This window comes from Xiphophorus maculatus, chromosome 22 (assembly GCF_002775205.1).
Source record: "Xiphophorus maculatus strain JP 163 A chromosome 22, X_maculatus-5.0-male, whole genome shotgun sequence".
NCBI classification, from domain to species: Eukaryota; Metazoa; Chordata; class Actinopteri; order Cyprinodontiformes; family Poeciliidae; genus Xiphophorus; species Xiphophorus maculatus.
Genome location: NC_036464.1, coordinates 4,922,784 through 4,945,563, shown reverse-complemented (window position 1 = coordinate 4,945,563; position 22,780 = coordinate 4,922,784). Strand labels below are relative to the sequence as shown.

Genomic DNA, 22,780 nt, shown 5'->3' with positions numbered 1-22,780 from the left:
ATAAATGTCAGTTAATCCCAATCTAAAAAATTGCGTTCAGTATCGTTTCAATCTGGACAGAAACTCAAAATTAAATAACCAAACTACTGAACAGATTCTTACCAGACAGATGTAAAAATTTCTAGTTAAATTATAATTAGGGCTGAAACTAATGATTATTTTAGTAATCGGTTATTTTGATTAATCAAGAAAAATTGGTACTTTCTTTTTTTTAAACCACTCAATACAGTATTAGAAATACATCAAAGCATACAAATAACTCAAATATTTTTTAAATAAGAAAATAAAACATTTTTTTGCCTTAAATGCAATATAATAGTAATCCTTTAGTGAACGCTTGTAGCAAAGGATGCATCTAAAAATAACCTTTTAAGATCAACTTGTCAACAATTTGATTAATACAGTGCGGAGCTAATCGGTTTATTATTTTTGTGACTAACCGATTCATAATTGGAAAGCAAAAAGTGCTTAATAGGAAAAAAAACATATATATATATATATATATATATATATATATATATATATATATACTGTATATATATATAAAGAGATGGAACCAGGTGAACACTCGAGTTCTGGATAAAACATATCTAAAAAGGGTTCCCCCTCATCTTAAATGCAAAATGTATACATATTTTAAAATTTTTTGCTTAATATCTGCTCCAAATGTATTCTTTCAGCAAATGGTCTTTTGAGTCGATTAATCGATTACTAAATTAGTTGACGACTATTTTAATAATCGATTAATCATGATTAATCATTCCACCCTTGTTATATTAATGCTATAAACACCAAAACCTCCTTTTAACTCACTTGTTAATCAACAATAAACGCGTTATGACACAAAAACACACAGAGATTTGTATCTCTTGGGCCAGTGTGGATTACACTTAACAGTTTTATTTGGAATATTAAGACAATGAAGCATAAGCCAAGCACCAAGAGTGACAGCTACAAGTGTCGCTTCGTACGGCTCTGATTAAAAATGAACAGATTAAAAGACTGGATTTTATTTTATTCTTTCTTAACTTGTCTTGAATGGTTAAACGGATAAACACAGAAAGGACACTGAAATGTGAAACTAATAATGCCATTTACACGCTCCACATCTTAGACAGCAGAAGAAGAAAAACTAGGAAACAAACAGTGAGGGGGAAAAAAAAAAGCAGAAGAAACGAGAGCAGCGGTTTCCGTCTGCCTGCGGCGGCCCCCGGGTTTGAATGACCATTAGCTCCCATCATCGTCAAGTCCTGCATCCACATTGCAGCTACTGTGCATATGCAGCATTAAAGTGACAGAGGATTGCAACCATTGTTAAACTACACTCCATAGCATATCAGGGAGAAGGAAAATAACTTTCATACATATTTTTTCTTTTTCTGTTTGCATATAACCAGGCTGTTTTTATTTATTTTTACAATATATCTTTGTGGAAAGATAAGAAACATAAAACAAGACGTACTGTTGCTTTGTGGCTGGTGGGGGTATTGCTGTCGCTTTCAAGCTCAAATAGTGTGACAAAACTGTGTCATAACAGCAAAGAGTGTGAAAAAAACAAACATACAATAGGACCTTTTATTTATTTTGTTTGTGTTGCTGGTTCAACGTGTTTTATACGACCGGGTTGTGTGTAAGACAAGCAGGCGAGGATAAACTCCTTTTCTGTAAAACTTTCTGCTAAATCTACAGGCTAAACGGCGAACGTGTGCTACGGTTAATGTCGGACATTTCCCATGGGGAAAACTGGGCCTGAGAGGGAAACGACGGGGAGCAGAGAGGTTCATAGGGGTCACGGAGGTCACCCCTCACTTCGCTGGCTCCGTCCACACACACCGTGAAATATTTCGGGGACCCCCTGCCTGTTTTATCCACACTGCAAAAACACCAAACTGTACCAACTCTGTTTAGTCTTGTTTCTAATGAAAATTGAAAGGAGCTTGTTTAAGGTAAATAGTTCCTTAATATTCATGAAAAAGTTCTAGTTCCCCTAGTCCTTTGGCAGATAAATGTACTTAAGACAATTCCTGCATGTTATAAGTGAAATAATCTGCCAATGGAGCTAGCTCTTTTTCGTCAATATTAAAGATGAAACGGGCGTCAAACTCTTAAAGGCCAGAATGCATTGAAAAAAACTGTTCACAAATTGTTAAAATATCAATTAATTCTGTAAATTAAATGATATTACTGATTATCTTTTCAGTCCTTCCAGGATTTCATGTTTCTTTTTGGGATTTTTTTGCAATAAAAATCCAAGTGTTTGTGGTGCTAATTTGGAAATATCTGCGATATTTCTGACAGTAAATGCAACTTTTTATTACTCCCTATAAAGATCAAGGACTATAATCAATTAAGGCTGAGGCAGCTGTTTAGTACAAATAAGGTTTTTGACAATTTTTGAGAAAAATCAGCAATAAACTCCCAATTATTAGTTCAGATATGCAGGGATTTGTTGATTTTGCATAAATTTCCACGATAATTCTCAGCAACCTGGAGGGACTGATTGATACAATTTGACAATAAACAGATAAAAACTGAATTGATTTGATTGGTAACATATTTAAACACACTTAGTGTTTAGTCTAGAATCTAGAGGGCCACATAAAAAGCTACGGTGACCTGGATTTGGCCCACGAGCCTTGAGTTAGACACGTGTGACTTCAAACAAGCTTCCTGATAAGTTGCTTTCAAGCTAGTTTAGTCTTAATTCAAGTGTAATAAGATATTTGCACCAGAAATTAGATAAATACTTGGTAAGATTGTGTGTTTTTGCAGTGTTAACACTTGTAGGTTTCAGCTCACGAATCTGGTCAGCGCAACATTTTCGCCGCTTTGTTTGCTCTCTGCAGAATATTGGATCCGTAAACTGAGAAATTATGGTAAAATTATAATTTTTCTTTCTTTTCCAGATGAGTTCAAGTAAAATATTCTGGGGATTAGGGCAAACAAACGACAAGCGTGGCTGACCGAACACTTTCAGACACAAATACATGATTAAAGTGCTATTTACTCAAAGGAATCTCTTGCCTTCTCTACGGCCCCATAAATCTATACAATACTACACACACTTTGTTGCTTTTTGACTGAGTTGTAGGACCTAACTGCATTTTAATTTTTTTATAAATAAACAAGTTTAGGTGAAACAATTTTAAGAACACGCCAAAGTACCAACAGGACGCAAAAACCTGCAGAACAAAAAGGCCTCAGGTTTCGACACTGCAGTCACACCTGCCTCCCTGTTGAACAACAACTTTTACATATGATTATAAAAATAGGTTGCAATATCAGAAGAACGTTGTAAGATTAGAAGAAAAAAGCTGTTTTATGAGAATAAAGCTTTGATGGTTATCAAGTCCATGCGTCTTCTTTAGAGTTTGGCCACTGATAATTTGAAGCTGATGTTTTAAAAGATTAAGGAAAAACTGATACCAAAGTACAACGTCACAAAATGATCAGCATTCCTCATTTTAAAGTTTTTATTGTATAAGTTCCCGAAGTATTACTTTATTATGGCATTATTACGACTATTGTAATTTACAACTTTATCCTTGTGAGATTATTCTCATAATTTTACCACTATTATTATTGTGATATTACATCTATTATAAGACTTTATTCTCATACGACTTAATTTTCGTACATTTTATTCTTGTAAATTTTCCGACTTTACTCCTGTAATATTACAATTTTACTCTTGCAATAATGCAACTTAATTGTTGTATAACTTTATTCTTATTCGACTTTATTCATGTAATATTACAACTTTATCCTCATGATTTCATAAACGGATCGGTGGACGTCAAAGTGTCAGACATTAAAAAAAGTCACAACAACTTTGAACACGAGGAAGTGTGAACATGCAGCATGAGGTTCAGATTTGCGTCTGAGGAAACGAAAAAGTCCTGCAGCTGAAAACTGGTTCTGTCCGGTCCAATCTTTGCATGACATATTACTTTATCTTTAATTAAAAACATAATAAAATGTTACAAATCTGATGACTAATTTAATTCTACATAACTTTCTTATTTCCATTTATTTGGGTGTTCATCAGCCAACTGATTGGGATCAAGACAAACTTTGATCTGAATCTGTAATAAAATAACCGCTTGGATAACACTAAAGTTTGGTCACAGACATTTTCTTTAAACATAAGGAAAATATTAAAATGCATGTGTGATGTTGACTAAAAATAGAAAGGCGGTGTTTTCCAGACTTGTTTTAAACGGATTGCATGTTCACACGTCCCAAGAAGTTTCACTTTTGCATTTTCTTGAACAGTTAGGGGGACCAACACTGTTTCCTCAGGCAGCTCAGTTTTTTACTGGGAAAACACAGTGAATTCAAACAACCCTGCTGCTGTATTTTCTTTAATACTTGTTGGGTTTTACATGATTCGGTTAAAAACACGCTCGCAGTAGAGGATAAACTGTGTTTGTTATTCCAGCTGCAGACCAGAATCTGTTGGACCGCGATGCCTACAGCAGAACAGCAACCTACTGACCCACTAACAACCTAACACTTTGTGACAAAAACTAATACATGCATTAGTGAGTAACAGTAACAAACTAACCTAATTTAACGATCAGCTCCTAATTAGACGTAGCACCACTAAACTGCAATCTTTAATGTGCAAGAAAGTTAGTGAGCTTAAAGCTCGTGCACCTCTTCACGGTTATTCGGCCGGTCTCATCTGAACGGACCGAGTTAAAGCACCTATTGCTCCAGGTTTAGACTATCAAGCAATGAGACCGATGGCTACTGAAAGGCACAAAGGTAAAACTTATTTACAGAAGTGACAGGGCAGCCAGCGGTTGCCAAGTCACACCTGAAATGTTTGAGAATATGCTAAAAAAGAAAAAAAAGAAAATGAAAATCTTTAGGTGCGAAAACAGTTTGGGCTCAGAGCTACACTTTGATTTGTAAAAATGTTTTCCAACACTCTGTATGTAAAGACGAATGTAATAGAGCAGAACAAAAGGGATGTTTTCCAAATAGAAGTCTGAAAAGTGTGGCATGTATTTTTATTCTGATACCTCTAAATAAAAACCAGTTCTTCCACAAGAGTCAGAGAAGTTGTGTTGCACCTTTTTCTCGAATCAGTTTTTATCTATATTAAAATATAAGTATTCATTGACTACAGGAAGCTATTTAAATAATTCTTGAATTGAAAACTTGTTTCAAGATGTTTTTCAAAAGAGAAGTTATCATTTTAGATAATACCTACTATCCATATTTTTCTAATTTAAAGTAAAGATAAACATAAAATTTTGCAAAAAGATATTTTTTTGTGAGCGGTGGAAAATGACATAAGAAATAAGTTCACATAATTTCCAAAAAATAAAATCATTACTGGTGCAAATTCAATGCAGACATTGAAGGAAAAACTTAAAACCCTGCTTTTCTTATTACATGTATATTTAAATCATTAGTTAGGTCTTCATCATTTTTAACCAAAGTTATAAAGAGCCATTGTGGAAGGTCCAAAGAGCCACTCGCAGCTTTGAAATCGCAGGTTGCTGACCTCTGGTCTAGTCAAAGTCCAGAGCTAGAACCTAACAAGAAGCTTTTATAGACGTTCTCCATCTGATCTGCATGAAGAATGGGGAAAAAATCCAGTCTGTAAAGTTGGTAAACGTACCATTAGATGCAATAAAGTATTCACTCAGGGGGGCAAATACATGCCACACTTTTCAGATTTGTATTGTTTAAAAAGACAACAACAAAAAAAATCTAATAACTCTGAGCTGCTTTCTGCTTGCCTGTCATTCAAAATCCTAAAAGAACACTGAGGTTTGTGGTCGTAAGGAGGCAAAATGAGGAAAAAGTTGAAGGCGTGTTCATGACGAGACGCCTGTTAGCCACAACGTTAAACGCTCTCGCAGAAATCTACAATAACGCGTGAATTGGATGATGTTACAACCCAAAGCTACAGCGGTTCACTTCCCAGAGCCACACGACAACCTCAGGGCGAACCCTGCTTGGGGTCAAAGGTGGGATTTTCTCTTTGAATGATGGTGGGTCTGACAGAGGCGTTCCTAATATCGTGGCCGACTGGCGTTGTGTAAACTTGGCAATGAGTGGACCAGATTTTTGGGTCAAGAAAGCGGGAATGAAGGCTACGCAACAGCTCAGGACAAATAACACTGCAGAGCTGACGACAGCAGAGTTCCTGACCGTTGGACGAACACCGATAGTGAAGATATGACTGTCATAATGAATAAATCAGTTTACCGATCTGAATCCATATGCCTAGGTTTTAAAGGGGACCTATTATGCAAAATTCAAATTTTGCAAGTTTTTTGTACTTCCATTTTTTAGCTCCTTCTGAAAACAACCAGCGCTTTAAAAAAAAAAAAAGGTGTCTGGAAATTGAGCCATTTCAAAAACCTCCAGATTGTTCAGTCACATTCCACAAGCACTGTGCTGCTACCTAGCAACCCCATCCCCGTTACCTAGCAACCCAAGCAGCGCTGCAGCACATTTGGTCAGCTGGTTTTACTGCTGTATGTTTTGTTGTTGATTTACAATCACTTGCCCGGTTCTTTTTGACTTATGCTTTTTAAAGATGCATAGTTGTATAATTGTGCATCTGTCTGCAGCCATTTTCACGTAAGAGTGTAAAGATTGAGTTGGGGGGGCAAAGGGATGGTAGACAGCAGCTTATTTAGATTTAAAGTGACAAGACGCCCCAAATGAGCTCATTCTAAGCAGAACTGAACATGCTAACATCTCATTATCCAAAAATGGTTTTGTGGGAAAAAAAAAAGAATGGAAATGTTTTGTATAGGCCAGGGGTGCCCAAAGTCAGTCCTCGAGGGCCGGCATCCTGCATGTTTTAGATCTCTCCCTGCTGGTAGTAACAAGCTTTTCAGCATGTCAAAAGGTTGTTACTTTTGGTATTACCAAAATACCAAAATCTTCTTAGGCCTTCTAATGAGCCATCCGTTAATCCAGGAGCGTTAAACCAAGTAGAGAACTAAAATATGCAGGATCCCGGCCCTCGAGGACCAACTTTGGACACCCCTGGTACAGACCATAGATCTATCCTAACCTGTTGAAGGAAGCATAATAGGTCACCTTTAAAGTGGCTTAGCTGATCTCATGCATGCAAACAGGAGGCAACGAGTGCATCGTGAATAACAGGAGGCGCCTGCAGATGCCCTCTCCACTCTAGTAAGGTGCTCTACGAAGTGTTTCTGAAGGTAAATAGGGACGCACAAAGTGAACTGTACAGCTTGAAATAGTAATTTGGTATGAAGAGAGAGAGGGGGGGGCATGCAGGCAGGTGTACGAGTGGGTTGGTGGTCGTGGTGGGGGTTCAGGACAGACGTTCAGCACAAAAATAGGAACCTGTTCAGCTTAAAAACGTGCTTGACAGACAGCATTACACTGAATATAATCATGTATTGTCAGTGATGTAAGTTAATACCAAAAACAGAGATTAGAATGAACTTTAGATTGTTATACTTGATTCTATTCTCCAACAGAAAGGAAGCCAAGTCAGTATGGCCTCTCAACGGGCGAAGTAGTTCTGTAATTGGCCCGTCTTATTTCACCTTGAGTGGTGGCTCCCTCTCTAGCCAGCGGACTCGTACTTTCTGTTTATAGTGATACTCCTTGAGGAAGTCCTGCAGGGCGGGAGGCAAAGGCAAGGAGCCTATCCCGTCGTAAGTGGTCCATCGGCAGATGGCGGCACGGGCCAGGTGCTGCAGGGTGAAGGGGAAGGTCCGGTTGAAAGGCACCGTAAGCAGCGGCTCGAAGAACATGCAGGCGCTGGGGTCCTTGTAGTGCTCCAGAAGTCCGGTGACGGTGGAAGAGTGGAAGACGCACGGGTCGTGGGCGTCGAAGCTGAAGTTGTGGTTCCACTGCTCGATGCGGGCATGCAGCGATCGGTTGTAGCGGCGGAAGCTGACGGAGAAAAGGTAGTCCTCCTGGGCCGAGTCACGCAGCAGGAAGGTCCCCTCCGGCCGGCCGTCCAGCAGTGCCTCGGCCTCGTAGCGGTCCATCACGCCCCAGTAGCAGGGCAGGGCGGTGAGCTGCAGCAGGTCCGGCACCAGGCAGTGGATGTAGTCTATCTGGGTGTGGACCTTCCAGGGCCCGGGCTGCTGCCGGCTCTGGTGGCCGTCTCCGGAGGCGTGCCGCTGTTTCGGCCTGCGGGCTTGAAGACATAAGGTGGTGGAGTCCTCCTCAGAGTCGCAGTCTTGGGACGCCACCGTAGCCCCCAATATCGATCCGCACGCCCCCAACGATGCAGCGCCTGCTGAGCCGGACGCTCCGCCGGTGCGCGCTTCCCCGGAGACCTCGCCGATGCTGGGAGCCATCTTTGGTCCAAGTTTGTAAAGAGATGGGCCTGGCACTGAAGCCTCCAGAGTGTGAATCTGTGCATTGGGAGGTGGGTCAACGCCTTCCTCAATGCTGAGCCTGCGGCGCTCGCGCAGGCGCTCTTCTTCGTCCTCCGGCGACGGGTGGGCCTGGTCGAAGGCGTCCAGCAATGCGGTGGAGGAATGAGGGCTGACTGGCGCCGTGTGCTGCTTGATCAAGTGCCACTTGTGTGCGAGGTCGGAGCCCGGCGGGAAGGGGCAAGTCTCCAGCATAAGCTCGGTCAGGTGGATTTTCCGTTTGGAGTTGATGGGGTTCTTAGGGTGCGAGCGCTGCCGAGCAGGTAGGGGCAAGCACAACCCGACCGTGTCGCTCAGCCGCTGGCGCAGCGAGCGAGTGTTCAGGCTCCGCCCTCCAGATCCAGAGTCGTTGATCTCCTGGATGGAGCTGATACCGTAACGCCGATCACGGCGGTTCCCACAGCCTCTCAGCCGCCCAGAACGCCGGTCCGCTTCCAGAGAGCTCTGGGTTTTTGTTGAGCACGAGTGCTTCTTCTTGCCCCCCCAAGGAGCATGTCGGGAGTAAGAGTCCCTCCGTGCCATCGGGACACCACCAGATGTTCCTCTGGAATCCTCCGACTCCTTATCGATGGAGATCTCTACGATCTGAGGGATGTCCGACACGCAGTTATGATGGCGGCGTCCTGTGGCGACCACCGGCACTGGCATGAGGCGCCATGACGGGCTGGCGGTGGCAGCGGCAGGGCCCCGGGTCTCGACCGCGTTGTCTGTCTCACCCAGATCCACCACACACTGGACTGTTTCTACCTCTACTCTGCTTTCAGCCGATCCCGTGCTGTGGAAGAGAGTCTGGCATCTGCTCTTCAGGCTGCTCCACATGTTGCCCACTGTCGTCAGGAAAAGGAGCCCCTCGGACCTGAGAACAACAAGAGATGAGGCGGATTAACTCAGAAATTTATCCAAAGCAACAGCATAGAGGTGCATTCACATCAACCCTGTTTTGTCCGCCTTAATCTGTTTGCCTAGAAAGTTTGGGCATTTGTTTGGGAATGCGCAATCGAAATCTGATGCAGACCACAAAAAGTGAACTCTGGTCTGCCGCCAAATCTCTGTGTCAATTCAGTTCAAGTGAACTCTGGTATTTTTCGAATGCTTATGTGAATGCCAAACAGACCAAAGACCGCTCTAGAACCAGGAAGCGGTTCTAGAGCGCACAATAACATCACAATAACAAATTTTGGTTGATGATAAATTGTGTCAAAGGTTATTGTGAGAATATTGTTGTTTTGAGACCATTTTCAAGTAATATAATGGTATTAAACTAGAAAAAGTCTTCATGGACCCACAATGGGAAAATTTCTGTGCAACAGCAGCAAAGTGAAAGGCAGCCAAAGGAAATGGAGGCACACAAAGATATAATTAGGCCTGTCATGATAGCAAATTTTGCTGAACGATTAATTGTCTCAAAAATTATTGCGATAAACGATAATATTGTTTGAAGACCTTTTTACACTGATTTAATGAAAATGACCTAATAATGCATGCAATTTCCTGCCAAAGATAGATACACTTTATTTTCAAAAGAACACTTAACACTGGAACTGATAAACAAAATAAACAAAACAACCAAAAACAAAAATAAAATGGATTCTCAGTCTCCATTAACAAAAAACACACTTGGAAAAAAAACTAAACAACATAAAGCCAAAGTGGAAATAAATACTGCATTCAACCAAAAGAGGGCAGATTATGACGTCTGTATATTATGTTGCCCTTCAGTAATAATTAGATTTAAATAGAGAAGATGGGCACATCGACTACCTGATGCAATAGTTCACACCACAGGTTTTTTGCTCCTATTTTTCCCCTTACCACAATCTTAGAAAGTTGGTCTTTCTAAGATTGTGTGGTGTGTTACGGTAGATCATCGTCTGATCCAAATCAGGGGTTTCCCCCCGACTGGGAGCCTTAACTACACCTGTTGAATGTGACAGGTAGCCAATCAGAAAGTGTGGATTCTCAAACAGAGGGGAATCCCAAACAGCTGACACGGCGCAACCCGAAGTCCAGCAGACATTGGAGATGATATGTGGAAACAACATTAATGTTTATTCAACATGCAAAGAATATAGAAATGACAAGGGGAGGAGTTGGAGCGAAATTGCTACCGCAGTTGATTAATTCTTCGTTAACGTGACATAAATAGGTTCTAATGATTTTCATTCAGGCTTTCATTTACGCTGACACTAGCCACATGCATTGCAGGTAGACTGTAGTAAAGCATTGATTACGGTAATGCCTGGTTTTAAAATTAGTTAACTGAACTTGTAGCCATTATTTGGTGCCCATTGTTGGACACCACACGATCGAACCGTCATACCTAGGATTTCTGTCAGCTAATGTGTGGTCTCTCAGGTTTTGAAAATGGGAGACAATCGGCCAACAGCTCTAAGATCGTGTCGTGTCCGCTGGGCATTACTCTAAGGAAATGAGGAAGGGAGGAGTCAGTGGAGAGCACTGGAGTTGAGCCTTTTTTCATTCAGTGTCATTAACAGAAAGAGAAAAAGGCCGGAAGAGACGATAATGCCGATAATTAAAATGACGTAGATAGTTTTAATTTATCGTACGATTAATTGATTTATCGTTTATTGCGACAGGCCTAGATATAATATATTGATTTTTAAAAACAGAATAAAAATACTGTACAGTATTGGCATAATAATTCAAGTACACCCTCTTAAAGATAAACTTTCAATTTAACAAACATTTAAAATTGGAACTGGAAGACATTTTTAAACCAACTAAAACCACAAATAAAATGGATACTGAAGTCTTTATACAAAGCTGCCCTTCAAGAAAGGCTAACAAATGCACCAGACTAAAGACTTAACATGCTGTCAGTCATGCAAATGGAAGTTATTGGGCTTGTTTTAATTGATCAAGCCATTAATTTATTTATTCCTTAGTGCGACAGGTTTAACTGCCGGGCATTCTGGGTAAATACAACCAAAACAAACACAGGGGTCAATCGCTAGCGGGAGAAATGACTCGTCTTTTGCTAAAAACAATAAAGAGAAATTTTACAACGGCTAAAATCTGACGTTACTCCATATTTATTTACATTTCCTGAAGCAGAAAGTTAAAGTGTCTTCTTCAGAAGCTTTTTTACCGTTTCCTTCAGTGGTTCTTGGTGCAGTGACCCCACAGGCAAGGAGGGGAACAGGTTTTTCAAAGGCTTTGGCAGTGTGAAAAAGAACAGCAGCAGCTGAAAATGTGACAAATGTTGCAACTTTGGTCCCAATCAAATCAAGTCTACCAGGTGTGAAAACAGCCTTAAACTGCACAGAAGATCCATAGAGGAATCTCCTCCGTTTCATTCCTCAGGCTACTGTGTGTGCAGTAATTGGACATGGTTGAAGTGTAACAGGGCCAAAGCGTCTGAGAGGTGGGGGAGCGGTGGTGGTTTTAACAGCAGCAGATTTAGGAGTTGCCAGGCAGACGTGAAGAGACACAAGGCCACGGCTATAAATGAACCTGGGATCTGCTCACAGCTGATCTGCTGGTATGTACTGTATTACAGAGCCAGTCTAGACCTGACCTGAAACTTTCTCTGCAACAGCAGCAGCAGACAGACGGGGCACAATCGCATGCTTTCTCTCAGTCTCCCCCCCTCCCTTTCTCACACACTTGCTGCTGATTTATGACATTCAACGCCATTAAGTTTTGACAGGGATTTGGAGGGAATGAGACGAGACTTTTCTGGGAGCGGTACTTTTAACATTTTTTCCTCATGAAGTTAATTTAGTTCATAGGATTTCTTAGAAAGGCATTCAAAAACAGTGATGTATTTAATTGAAAATTAACATAAAGTACCAAACTTATAGAAAAAGATATAGTTGCCAAAAAAATGGCAACTACTGAACTATTATTTTTTTGCATGAATCAAACAAATTAGTGCATGACTGTAAAGTGGACGGAAAATAATGCACAGACTTCAACATGTTACAGACTCTAAAGTGTTCATTTAAACCTTTTAACACAATTAATCACATTTTGTTTTCTTTTTATTTTCCAAACAAAAGTTCCAGTCGGAACTTTCATATTGCGTTTCTGGTATGCCAGTAAATCTGACACACAAGCAACATCCGTAAAAACAGTAATGAACGACTAAGCCGTTTCTTTTGGCTCACTGAAGTTTAATTTTTGCGTCCAAAAGTAATCTGACTGGTTGCTGGAAAAGATTTTTGCTGTGTTGAAGTTAGGCTAACTTCTTTTAGTACATCAGTGAAGCTATTCAAGCCTAAAATATGTAAAAGAAAAATAAATAAATTAAGTACATAGTTTCCAATTAAATGACGAGACAAATGGATATAACCATTACTGATACTATTACAGGAGCCACTTTCTCCACTGTGAAGCACAGTGGTGGCAGAACCATAATGCGGAAACGCTTTTCTTTAATTTTTTTTGCAGTGACTGGTAAGCTAGTAGAACTTAGTGAGAAAAAGTGGAAGAAAATCTGTCAGGAGGTGGAAATGGAGACTGGATTTGAGTTGTTTTCACATGCAACAGATTAGTTGCATGTGAGAAATATCTCCAGATATTAGAGGCAAAAAAAAAAGAAACATCCTTTCTTTCCACGTCACTGTTTTGTGATAGTCTGTCAAATAAAACGCAAGAAATTTGTTGCGACCAAAGTGTGAAAAGGGCAACGTATTTTAGTAACGTTTTTGCAACCTTCAAATTAAGTTTGATAACCACTATTCATGTCAGGCACATTGTGCTCGCTAAAACATGCTTTAAATATAGAATAAATACAAGATGGCAGAATAGCAGAACTGAAAGCAACACACTTGCGTTTAATATAATTTAACTCTTTTTAAAAAATATATAATTTATGAATAAAGGAAGATGGGAAAGATTGAATCTCTGCTGCAGTCGGTGGGAAAACCGCGGAAAAGATCTGAACATCTTTAATAACAGATATAAATGATAAAAAGGATGGTTATGAATTAAAAACAGTGACATAGTGGAACATACAAATACAGAAATTCAAAACTTGGAGTTTGACTCCAAAAGATTATTTGTTTTTATACAAGCGCTATAATGAAAAATTTAGAGTAGAACAAAATACGGATCTCCCAAAAAATTACATCAAGTCATGCAAGATTCTCACATAAATACAATTTCTCCAACTTATAGGGAGTATCTACCGCTAAAATATATGTTTATATATTTCAATATTGATTAAAGTTGACCAACTTATTTTTTGCACAGCAAAAAAAGCAACATGGATTATCCATCCATTTTCTCCCAGGTTGCATTGAGTTGGTGTTGTAGTTAAAGGGCGTGAAACAGAGCTTTTCAGATGGAAAATAAATTTTTAACAAGGTATTTTCAATAATTAATAATAAAAGCAGTGTTTAGATTAATATTTGAGAGGGGGTGGGGGAATCTGCTTTTCTGCAGGGTTGAATTATGCAATAATCTTTTGGAATTGCACAATAAAGCTGCAGTGTTTTAGAAAAACAAGTAATTCCAGTAACGACGATGTTAACTCTCGTCACTAAAACCTCCGAGGTGTTTTCACCAATACATTAAAACCTTATCCAGCTGGCTCAATATATCTGCAAGCAGAAAATGAATGAATGATTCCTTTAAATCTAAACCTACTAAACCTAAAACTGGTATTATTAGACACTTTTTAAAATGGGAAACATAAAAGCAAAATATGGATTCAACGTAAATAGAAACTACTTTGAGTCAAGTTAAAACTGATTTTTTTTCTAATGTTGATGAGATAAAGTTTTAGTTCTATAAAATAGAACATTTTGGAAATTCTTTTAAACACCTTTTAAAAATGTTTAATGATCTCTTGAACCACTAATGACAGTAAATGTGAAACTCTGGCTACAATTCAGTCCATAATTAAATAAGCTCTAGGTTGTAAAATATGGTTAGAATGGAAAATAAAGGGATGTGCTGTGGTGGCGCCGGGGTTAAGCACAACCCACATAAGGAGGCCTTAGTCCTCGACGCGGCTGTCGCAGGTTCGATTCCCTGCCTGGCGACCTTTGCCACATGTCTTCCCCCTTTTCTCATTACCCACTTTCCTGTCAATCAACTATCAAATAAAGGCCACTAGAGCCAAAAAAAGAGAAAAAAAAGAATGGAAAATAAAAACAGAAAAAGTCAAATTTGGAAAATAATAAAGTGGATTTCATACAAATGAAGTGATGCAGATTTCTTCTCCAAACCTATCCAAAAAAAACCTTCAGTGGGGTTGTAGGTGTGGGTTGATGCACGATCTCCTTGTAATTAGTGATGGCTCAGTCTGCTACACTAGCTATGATGCGAGCCCAGTAATCAGATTATGTAAGGGTCAGACATTATTGACAGAGGAATGTTGCTAACTAAACCGACTGAAATCCCCTTGCTGCCACAGAACAGCGTTATTCTCAGGCCGTCAGCAAATCAGTTTGATCTTTGTCATGATTTTGTAATTTTTTTACAATTGAATTAGCAAAATTAACTGGTGCCATCTCCAATAGAAATCAGACATAATCAAATTAAGAACAAAAAAATCAATGTCTGACCAAGACGCTGTAATGAACTGGTTGCTGAAACAACAGGATCCAATAATAAGTGCCAATAATCTATTGATATTAATGAACGTAGCCTAAAAAGCAATAGAAACTACACCAAAGTTATAGCTTCCAGGTACAGTAGTTTCAAATTATAATAAACTGGAAATCAATTTAATGACGAGTCACTCACCTAGTCGCAGATTTTTCTGTAGAGGAAATCTAAAATATTAAAAATATCTAAAATATTTAAAATATCTAAAACATTTAAAAGAAAATGCAGAAATAGAACAAACATAAGACACTAGATGTTGGTTTTGACGGTTTTCACTCTGCGTATTGATGCATATTAAGGTATATTTGGTGTTTGACTCACTAACAGATAGCTATAAGTCCTATAGCAGATCTTCATGGTTTGAATCTGTGCCCTGTGCTCAATAAAGGTGTTTTTTTTAAAACCCACCAGTCCTTAGCATTAGCGATGCACCAACTAATTTGTCAGACTGAATTCGACAACCTTTCCTCTCGATTGGTTCTTATCAATGACTAGCAAGTCAATCTGACTTTTTGCCTTGCATCAAACAATAATTACAATTTCAGAGTTTAATAAAAATAAGATAAGCAATGGACCTATGCTCTGATGGTTAAATTGGGATAATCTTGCAATTCCTTGAGATTCTGTTGGATACAGAGCTACCACTTCTAGCAAACAATCTGAAAAAGAGTTTTACTCTTTTGTGCTGTCTGGTGTTTGAAAAATATGAAATTAAAATCAAAATCCAAAAGGTCAGAGCTGAAAGAAAACCGGAAGTCTGTTTTGGCGATAAACAGCCTGATTGATGCAGGTTTACTCAAGAAAAAGAAAAAAGCTGCTTTAGTGAGAAAAATGACCATGAATCAAAAAGTGTCAAAATGATAAAGCTTCAAAATCTTTTAAATAAACTAGAAATTATTTGATTATCTAAACAAGCAATAATGTAGAATAGGAAAAACATAAAAAGGAGGGATTAAATGAAATCTTCACACTAATCAAAATATTTGTAGCAAGTTGTTTTTTTTACTCCAGCTACGATACCAATAGATTTACTCCCATTAAAAACATACATTTCCATAAACTACAATATGAACTACAGATTTCTCCGACTGGTAGAAAAGGATGGTTTCAATTCTTTATAATTAGGGATGGTGATTAGTTTTAAGAGGCTTTGGCAGCAACAGACTGAGGTCAGCACGAAGTTGACTTGAAGAAGCAGGAAGGATTTGTGGCGGATTATCCATCCTGATCAAAGGTCAGAAAAAGACGATTTTTCAGCATCAAATCTCTTTCTGGGTGTTCAGATGTGAAGTGGTTCTTCTAGTTGGATGTTTGAGCTCTAAAATGTGCAGATTATTCTCATCCAGGTGAAGGTGAAGAATCTCATCCAATAGACAGTCACTAATTAGACACAAATCAAATTGGTCCAAATCTCCCTTCTATTAACGATTGCTCATTGATATGAAGGTCAAATAAAGTCGATTAGTTTTTCTTTCCTACCCAGCCACAATTTTCTTAATTTTGGTAGATAAGTGATCGACCAATACTTACTTGTGAAGCCGATCTTATCTACCTGTGAGGTTGGTCATCCTACTGTTGCCAACTCAGCAACATTCTTGCTATATTTAGCAACATTTCAGACAAAAAGAAAAAGGGTATCAACAAAAATTGGAATCGGCAGGTCAGGCTTTTAAAAGTAATGTAATGGGCGATCGGCCAGAAAACTGCAATCGTTGCACCGCTAAGAATCATTAAATGCAACCAAACTGAAAATCAGATTTTTGAGTCTGTTCAGAAGACAACAAATAATTGTCTGTTATCTCATTTTCTTTCTCTCTCTCTCTCTCTTTTTTTTGCAATAATACATTAATGCAGTGATGTCCAAACTTTTTGCCCCGGCTGCTAAAACTGGCAAATCTTAACTCAGAGAAAGCCATTGTTCGATTCCCCCTAAACAACCGTGACGGAGGCCAACAGCCACAGAACTCCTTGCCCGATCCGGTCCACATCCATTTTGAGCCATCCTGAAACTGAACCAGGCTACTTTTGTTCTCCAGCAGCCCAACACGCCCTTCCTCCTGGGAGCACAGCAATCTAAGAGAGGGCTGGTGAAAAGACAAGATTCAGGGAGAGAAAACGCCTTCCCCGCTCACACTAGAGTTAATGAGAGCTCTGCGGATGCCTAACGTTTTTATTTTTAACAAATACGCGAGATGGAATAAAAACATCCGGAGTAAACCATCTAGTTTTTATTGTATGTGTCATGGAAATCTCATCCAGCAATAATCGCTTTAATAAATTCACATTTTATTTAAACTATTTAAATTGATATAAATGTTGAGGATGTAATAGCAAAAGTTTTAATGTGTTTGATTGATAATAACAACCAAAACTCTTAAAACATGTTAAAACATTTTATTAAACTTAAAATACCTTCATATTAGTAGATTATCATCGTTCATTTGATCTAATGTCATTGGAGACAAGTAGTTAAATATTTTCTGAAAGAATCAGATCTTTCAGCCTGGAGGTGGAAACTTTCTACTTTAAGTTTAAAGTGTGCTTTATGCTGCAGGTGGACATATGAACTATTTTCTCTCCATCGGTGTATTAATGTGTTATTAGAAAATACTGTTAAACAACGTTCTGTATTTCTTTGTTAATCTTTCAAAAAAATACACCTGCGAAAGTAGGTACTCCATTTGCTTCTGCAGCATTTAATAAAATATAAATATGATATTTCTATAGTCTTTTTGTCAGCCAATGAGTTGAAGGAATATATTAATATCAAAAAAAGTCCACTGTAGAGAAATAGCGTATAATATTTCAAATGCAGAGTTTTATTTTGGTTAGATTCCTAAAAATAAAACACAATTTAATTGAAACTACAATGCAAATTTTAGTCTAAAACATGTCTTCATATAAATGATGGACATTCCTAATTTATTAGGTATAAACAGCAAATAATTTTGTTCGGAGATACTAGTTAGCTAGCTAGTCTGGTCATTGCCTTCCCATGTAAGTTCCCTGGATTGTCATCTCCCTTCAATGCTCCGTCTGGGATTTCTCCCATTAATTTAAATTTCTCCAGATGAATTTCATCCTGGGGCAATCAGTGAACAGAAGGAGAAGTTCTGAATGATGACGTCCATTTTCTGTGCCGTTTTTGAATTGTAGTTTACCGGTATAGAGTTGTAGTTTGGTGACAGCAGCGGAGAGAGTGAACAAAGCTGTTTACAGCGATGGCAAGATGATAGAGTTTATGTCCCTAAAATGTTTTTTTTCCAGTTTTTTAGTAGTAAAAATGCTCTATAGGAAGGAATCTTTCTTTTTGCTTTAGTAAAAGGAAATATTACAGTTATTACACATATTACAGTTGGTGGATGCATTTAAACACACACAAGAAAAATCAATAGAGTTCTTAGTTTTGATGTATTTTATCAACAAGAAAAAACAATTATTCTGATAAAAAAGCTGATAAAAAATCATTATCAGCTCTGATTTTTTTTTAAATCAGAGCTGATTAAAAAAAAATTGACTGGAATTCAAAGATTTTACACCCAATCTGCCCTGATCAATGATCAAAAACAAATAATCACTCTTAGGTGTGGAAGATGCAACGTTGGATTTAAAAAAATCCTCTCAATTGTCCATTTTCCATATCAGTTTCAGTCAGAAAGTCAAAAGAAGCATAAAAGCGTGTCTGGCTTTTTGAGCGCAAATAGAGCTGCAGTGATTTGTTGACATAATTAGTGAAGTTGACTATAATAATAAACTGACACAAACGTTCTTAGTTCAATACATTAAACTATTTTTCTTTAAAGTTTTAACATTTTCATTGTGGCTTAGTAGCCATCTTGCAACACAAATGTTCTCCAAAATAAAAAAAAAATCATAAAAGGTTCAGAACAGAACAAAACTCCAGAGATTTTGTTTTTGGGGAGGATTTAGAAAACAAAAGGTACTTAGAAGATATTCTTTTCTCTAAGTCTTGTCAGCAAACGATTAACTAGATGCTTAAAAATACGAGACGACCACTTAAGGTCAAAGAGTCGGATCAGAAACAGGGAGAAACGCAAGTTAGCCAGTCACTCATGCTAATCCTCAAACATTCAACAAAATCAGTAAAAAATTATTTACTTGGAAAGAAATTGCAGGTTTGTGTATGTTTATGAGATACATGTTGAGGTCGAGTTAAACTAATGGCATTAAAACATGTGAGATCATTTGATTTGCACACAAATAATCATGTTCTACAGCAATATATATATATATATATATATATATATATATATATATATAGCAAAACCACAACACTTGTGGTTCAGTAATTTGTAAAAGTGGAATTCAGGCAAAATTAAACTGAAGGAAAAACAACTGAAAATGGGAAGAAAAAAAAAACATGTCCCTACATGTTTATGTTCACCTGGGCAGAGCAGGTGAACATACACTGGTAAGCACTTCACACTTGTAAAGTCCTTTGAGAGGCCAGTGTGACTAGAAAAGTAGTACATAAAATCCAGCTAATTTACATGTAACAAAAATTTGAGTTTACTCTAAATTGCTGTGTGTGAAGAGAGTCCACTGGTGTTTAAACGAGTGTGTTTATAATTGCTTGTCCCAAAGCTTTCAAAGGAAAAAAATGGCCTAAAACATGGAAATACCTCAAATTAAGAGTGTGTGGATATCCTGTAAGGTTTTGTTATTAACTGCTATGTATGAGCAGCTAAGCAATCACCAACTGGGGTAACGCAAGTTTTTTATTCGTGTGAGTTATGTGTTAACATGCAGTTTGGGCTGGAATCCAAATGGATTTTATGCAGTGAAAAGTATGTTGACTTCAAATTAAATCACATTTAAACCAGTCAAACTCAAAACATACATATGGGTAATAAAAAGCGGGAACAGTCGATCTTTGAGGTTCTGTATTGATGGATTTTTATGTGGAACACAACTCCAAATTATTTACAGAAAATAAGCACAGTCATTTCTTTTCTCCGTAAAGTACATCTAAAATATTTTAAAGAAAATACAGTTTAGTAAGTAGAAATATCTTTCACACCATTGTTGACATTTGCAAAGCAGCCAATCCAGGAGTGCCATTAATTTTCATTGGCACTGATTGGCAGAAATAAGGAAGACTTTAGATGTTAGCTTCTGTGGTAGTGCCAAGACTGTTTCCACTGTGTATATTAATGAATATTAAGGCATATTTGTTGTCTGAACTGTTAAAATATTCAGTCACAATTGTGTTTAAAGGTGAATCTTTACCATTTGTGAAGGATTGTGATCACAAACCCTTGGAAATATCATGCGACCATTATATTTTGATGTTGCAATTTCCAATATCACATTTCATGTAGAAGATGTAATTAAAACATTTTATGTTTTTACTTGGAATTGCACTCTCAACTGATATAAAGACATGTGATCACTCTGAATGTTAAAGATTTTTTTAAGTTGGAAGTGCAGAAATGATTAGGGCTTCATTTTATGTATACTAGTTCACATAATTTGAGGTTTAAAGCACAAAGCACAGATTTCTGGAATGCAAAATGAAATTTACAAACAAAAGTAAAAATGCCCTTTTTTGAGCATTGAACTGGTCAAAAGACAACCTGTAAAAACTTGTAGATGCAGCAATTGGAGCATTTAAAGAACATCAACCTGCCCTGAGAGTAGGATTTAAAAAAGGAAAAATGCATTATCTGTTAAAATCTGCATTTGCAAGTCTGAGCTTTACAAAAAAAATGGTGCCTGGAAATCCCAGTTTCTTGCCAGATTAACTGCTGCCCTCTACTTTTGCTAACTGAATGAAATAACTAAAATCACTGATGTAATATATATAATAATATAAATAGGATTGATTTGAATGTGAATCCAACCGTATTGCACTGGAATGATTTTAACTAAATCAAACACATTTAGACTGAATTGGACTGCATTGCATGCAACTAGATGTGTATTTAAGTTTGTCGCGTAAAGTAACCCGATATCACTCACGTTGTGAATTGGTGCTTTATAAATAACCCGATTGTCAGTAAAAACATCTATAAAAGACATGATGCCATCATAGCGGGTGTACAGAAACAGTAGGGAGGCCTTCGGGTTTCTGGAGGCCCCATTTTCCCCTTGTCACTGGCAAATTAGCGGAGCTGCTAACCCGTTAACGACCGACAGCAGTCCCAGCACACCACTAAATGTAGCTACAGACCTAAGATAACATTATCGGCGCTCACCTTCGACAAACTAGCCTGATCGGTTCAGACAAACGCATAGAAACAGCCCCGTTCAAGGCCTAAACAGGCCTTAAACTTAGCAGCTAACAGTTAGCATTTCCAGAATAGAAATTTCCTAACATTTTAGTTAGCTTTAGCTAGCGAGGTTAGCATGCTAGCTTGTGACAATTATCGACAGAAAAATGTAGAAATAAAACAAGCCGGTGTAGAGTGGTTTTAGGTTGTCAAGGAAACAAAGGTGACACGTTAGACAGGTGAGTTGCTGCTTGAATTAGTGACTCACCCCTCTCTTTCTGGAAGCCCTACTCAACGTCTCTCTTTGTCTGTAAAAAATGGCTATGAAGAAAAATCGGGCATATATCCCCCCAGAGGACCACGGCGTCGGACGAAAGCGCAGAACGAACACTGATTCTTGATGGTATCATCCCGAATATTTAAAAAAATAAATAATAAATCCCTAAAAACACTGGTCAGAGCGACCTGAACGCTAAACTGATCTTTAACCGCCGTGACAGTCCGTTCCTCATCATGGTGGGACTCCTCTTCTCTGCCTGGAGCAACCAATATGACGGCTGTCTGAGCAGACACGGAGCCGGGGAAGAGGACGGGGCTCAACGTGAGGCAGCCTCGACTGACAGCGGCTCGGGCCAATGGAGGACCGCGCTGGGGTGACTACTTCCTCCGGAGCGGATAGGGAATGCCCCGGCACAGGCTGGACTCAGGCGTGCCCGGCCACCAATGGGTGTGAGGAGGGGGAGGAAGCTCTCCGCTGGCTGCTACTTGGAAACGTGGAGCGGCGAAGGGGATACTGGTTCCTGTATATCCAGGCCAGGCCGAGGATGACGCCAACAGGGGCGGTCCAAAGGCACTTTTACCAGGGGCCCCAGGGTGCGCCCAGGTTTTTCTGTTCTGTTTTTATTTATTTATTTATTTATTTATTTATTTATTTATTTATTTATTTATTTATTTTTTCAATAAATTTCATGGTGGGCACAAAACAAAACACTCAAATGCATTTCAAAAAGTCAATATTTAAAATTAGCATTTTGATATAATTCTCTTAAAACAGGTTTTCCAACTTTATACATCCTTTTTATTTGTTAGTTTTGTATGTTTCTTATTTTTATGTATGAAATTAGGGCCAGACAATTTATCGGCGCTGATTTCCTTAATTTGGGGGAATTGGTGATTGGCCAATCTGCCTGAATTTAATATTTTGTAATCATGTTATTTTATTATTGTAAATAATTTCTCCACAACAGCATTAATTTTGATAATGATTGTAACAAAATTATTTTATTAACAACCCTTTTTTTAATGATGATAATGAGACAATGACAAAAATTACGACGTGTGTCATTGATGACTAAGACATGATGAGATGTCTTTGAGTTTTTGTTGACGAGACGAAACTGGATGAACATTTTATTGGATGCTCTGTTAGACAGATAAAATGTATAATATTTCAGGATAATATAATTATAATTTTCAGGCAGTCCAGGCTAAGTGGTTCTGTTATTGTTGAAAGCAAAGTCAGAAAAATAGACGATTGAGAAAAGTAAAATCTGTTTTTTTATGTATACATAT

General features: G+C 38.2%; 1 protein-coding gene across 1 annotated transcript; it reads right to left on the bottom strand.

Annotated features, from left to right (window-relative positions):
- Window positions 1-867: 867 nt before the first annotated feature.
- Window positions 868-21,873, bottom strand: socs5 (suppressor of cytokine signaling 5). Its single transcript, XM_023327448.1, has 2 exons — window positions 21,477-21,873; window positions 868-9,252 (listed from the first exon to the last, which is right to left on the bottom strand). The coding sequence occupies exon 2, from the start codon at window positions 9,213-9,215 to the stop codon at window positions 7,545-7,547; it is 1,671 nt and encodes a 556-aa protein (XP_023183216.1). The 5' UTR covers window positions 9,216-9,252; window positions 21,477-21,873; the 3' UTR covers window positions 868-7,544.
- Between the last annotated feature and the right edge of the window lie 907 nt (window positions 21,874-22,780).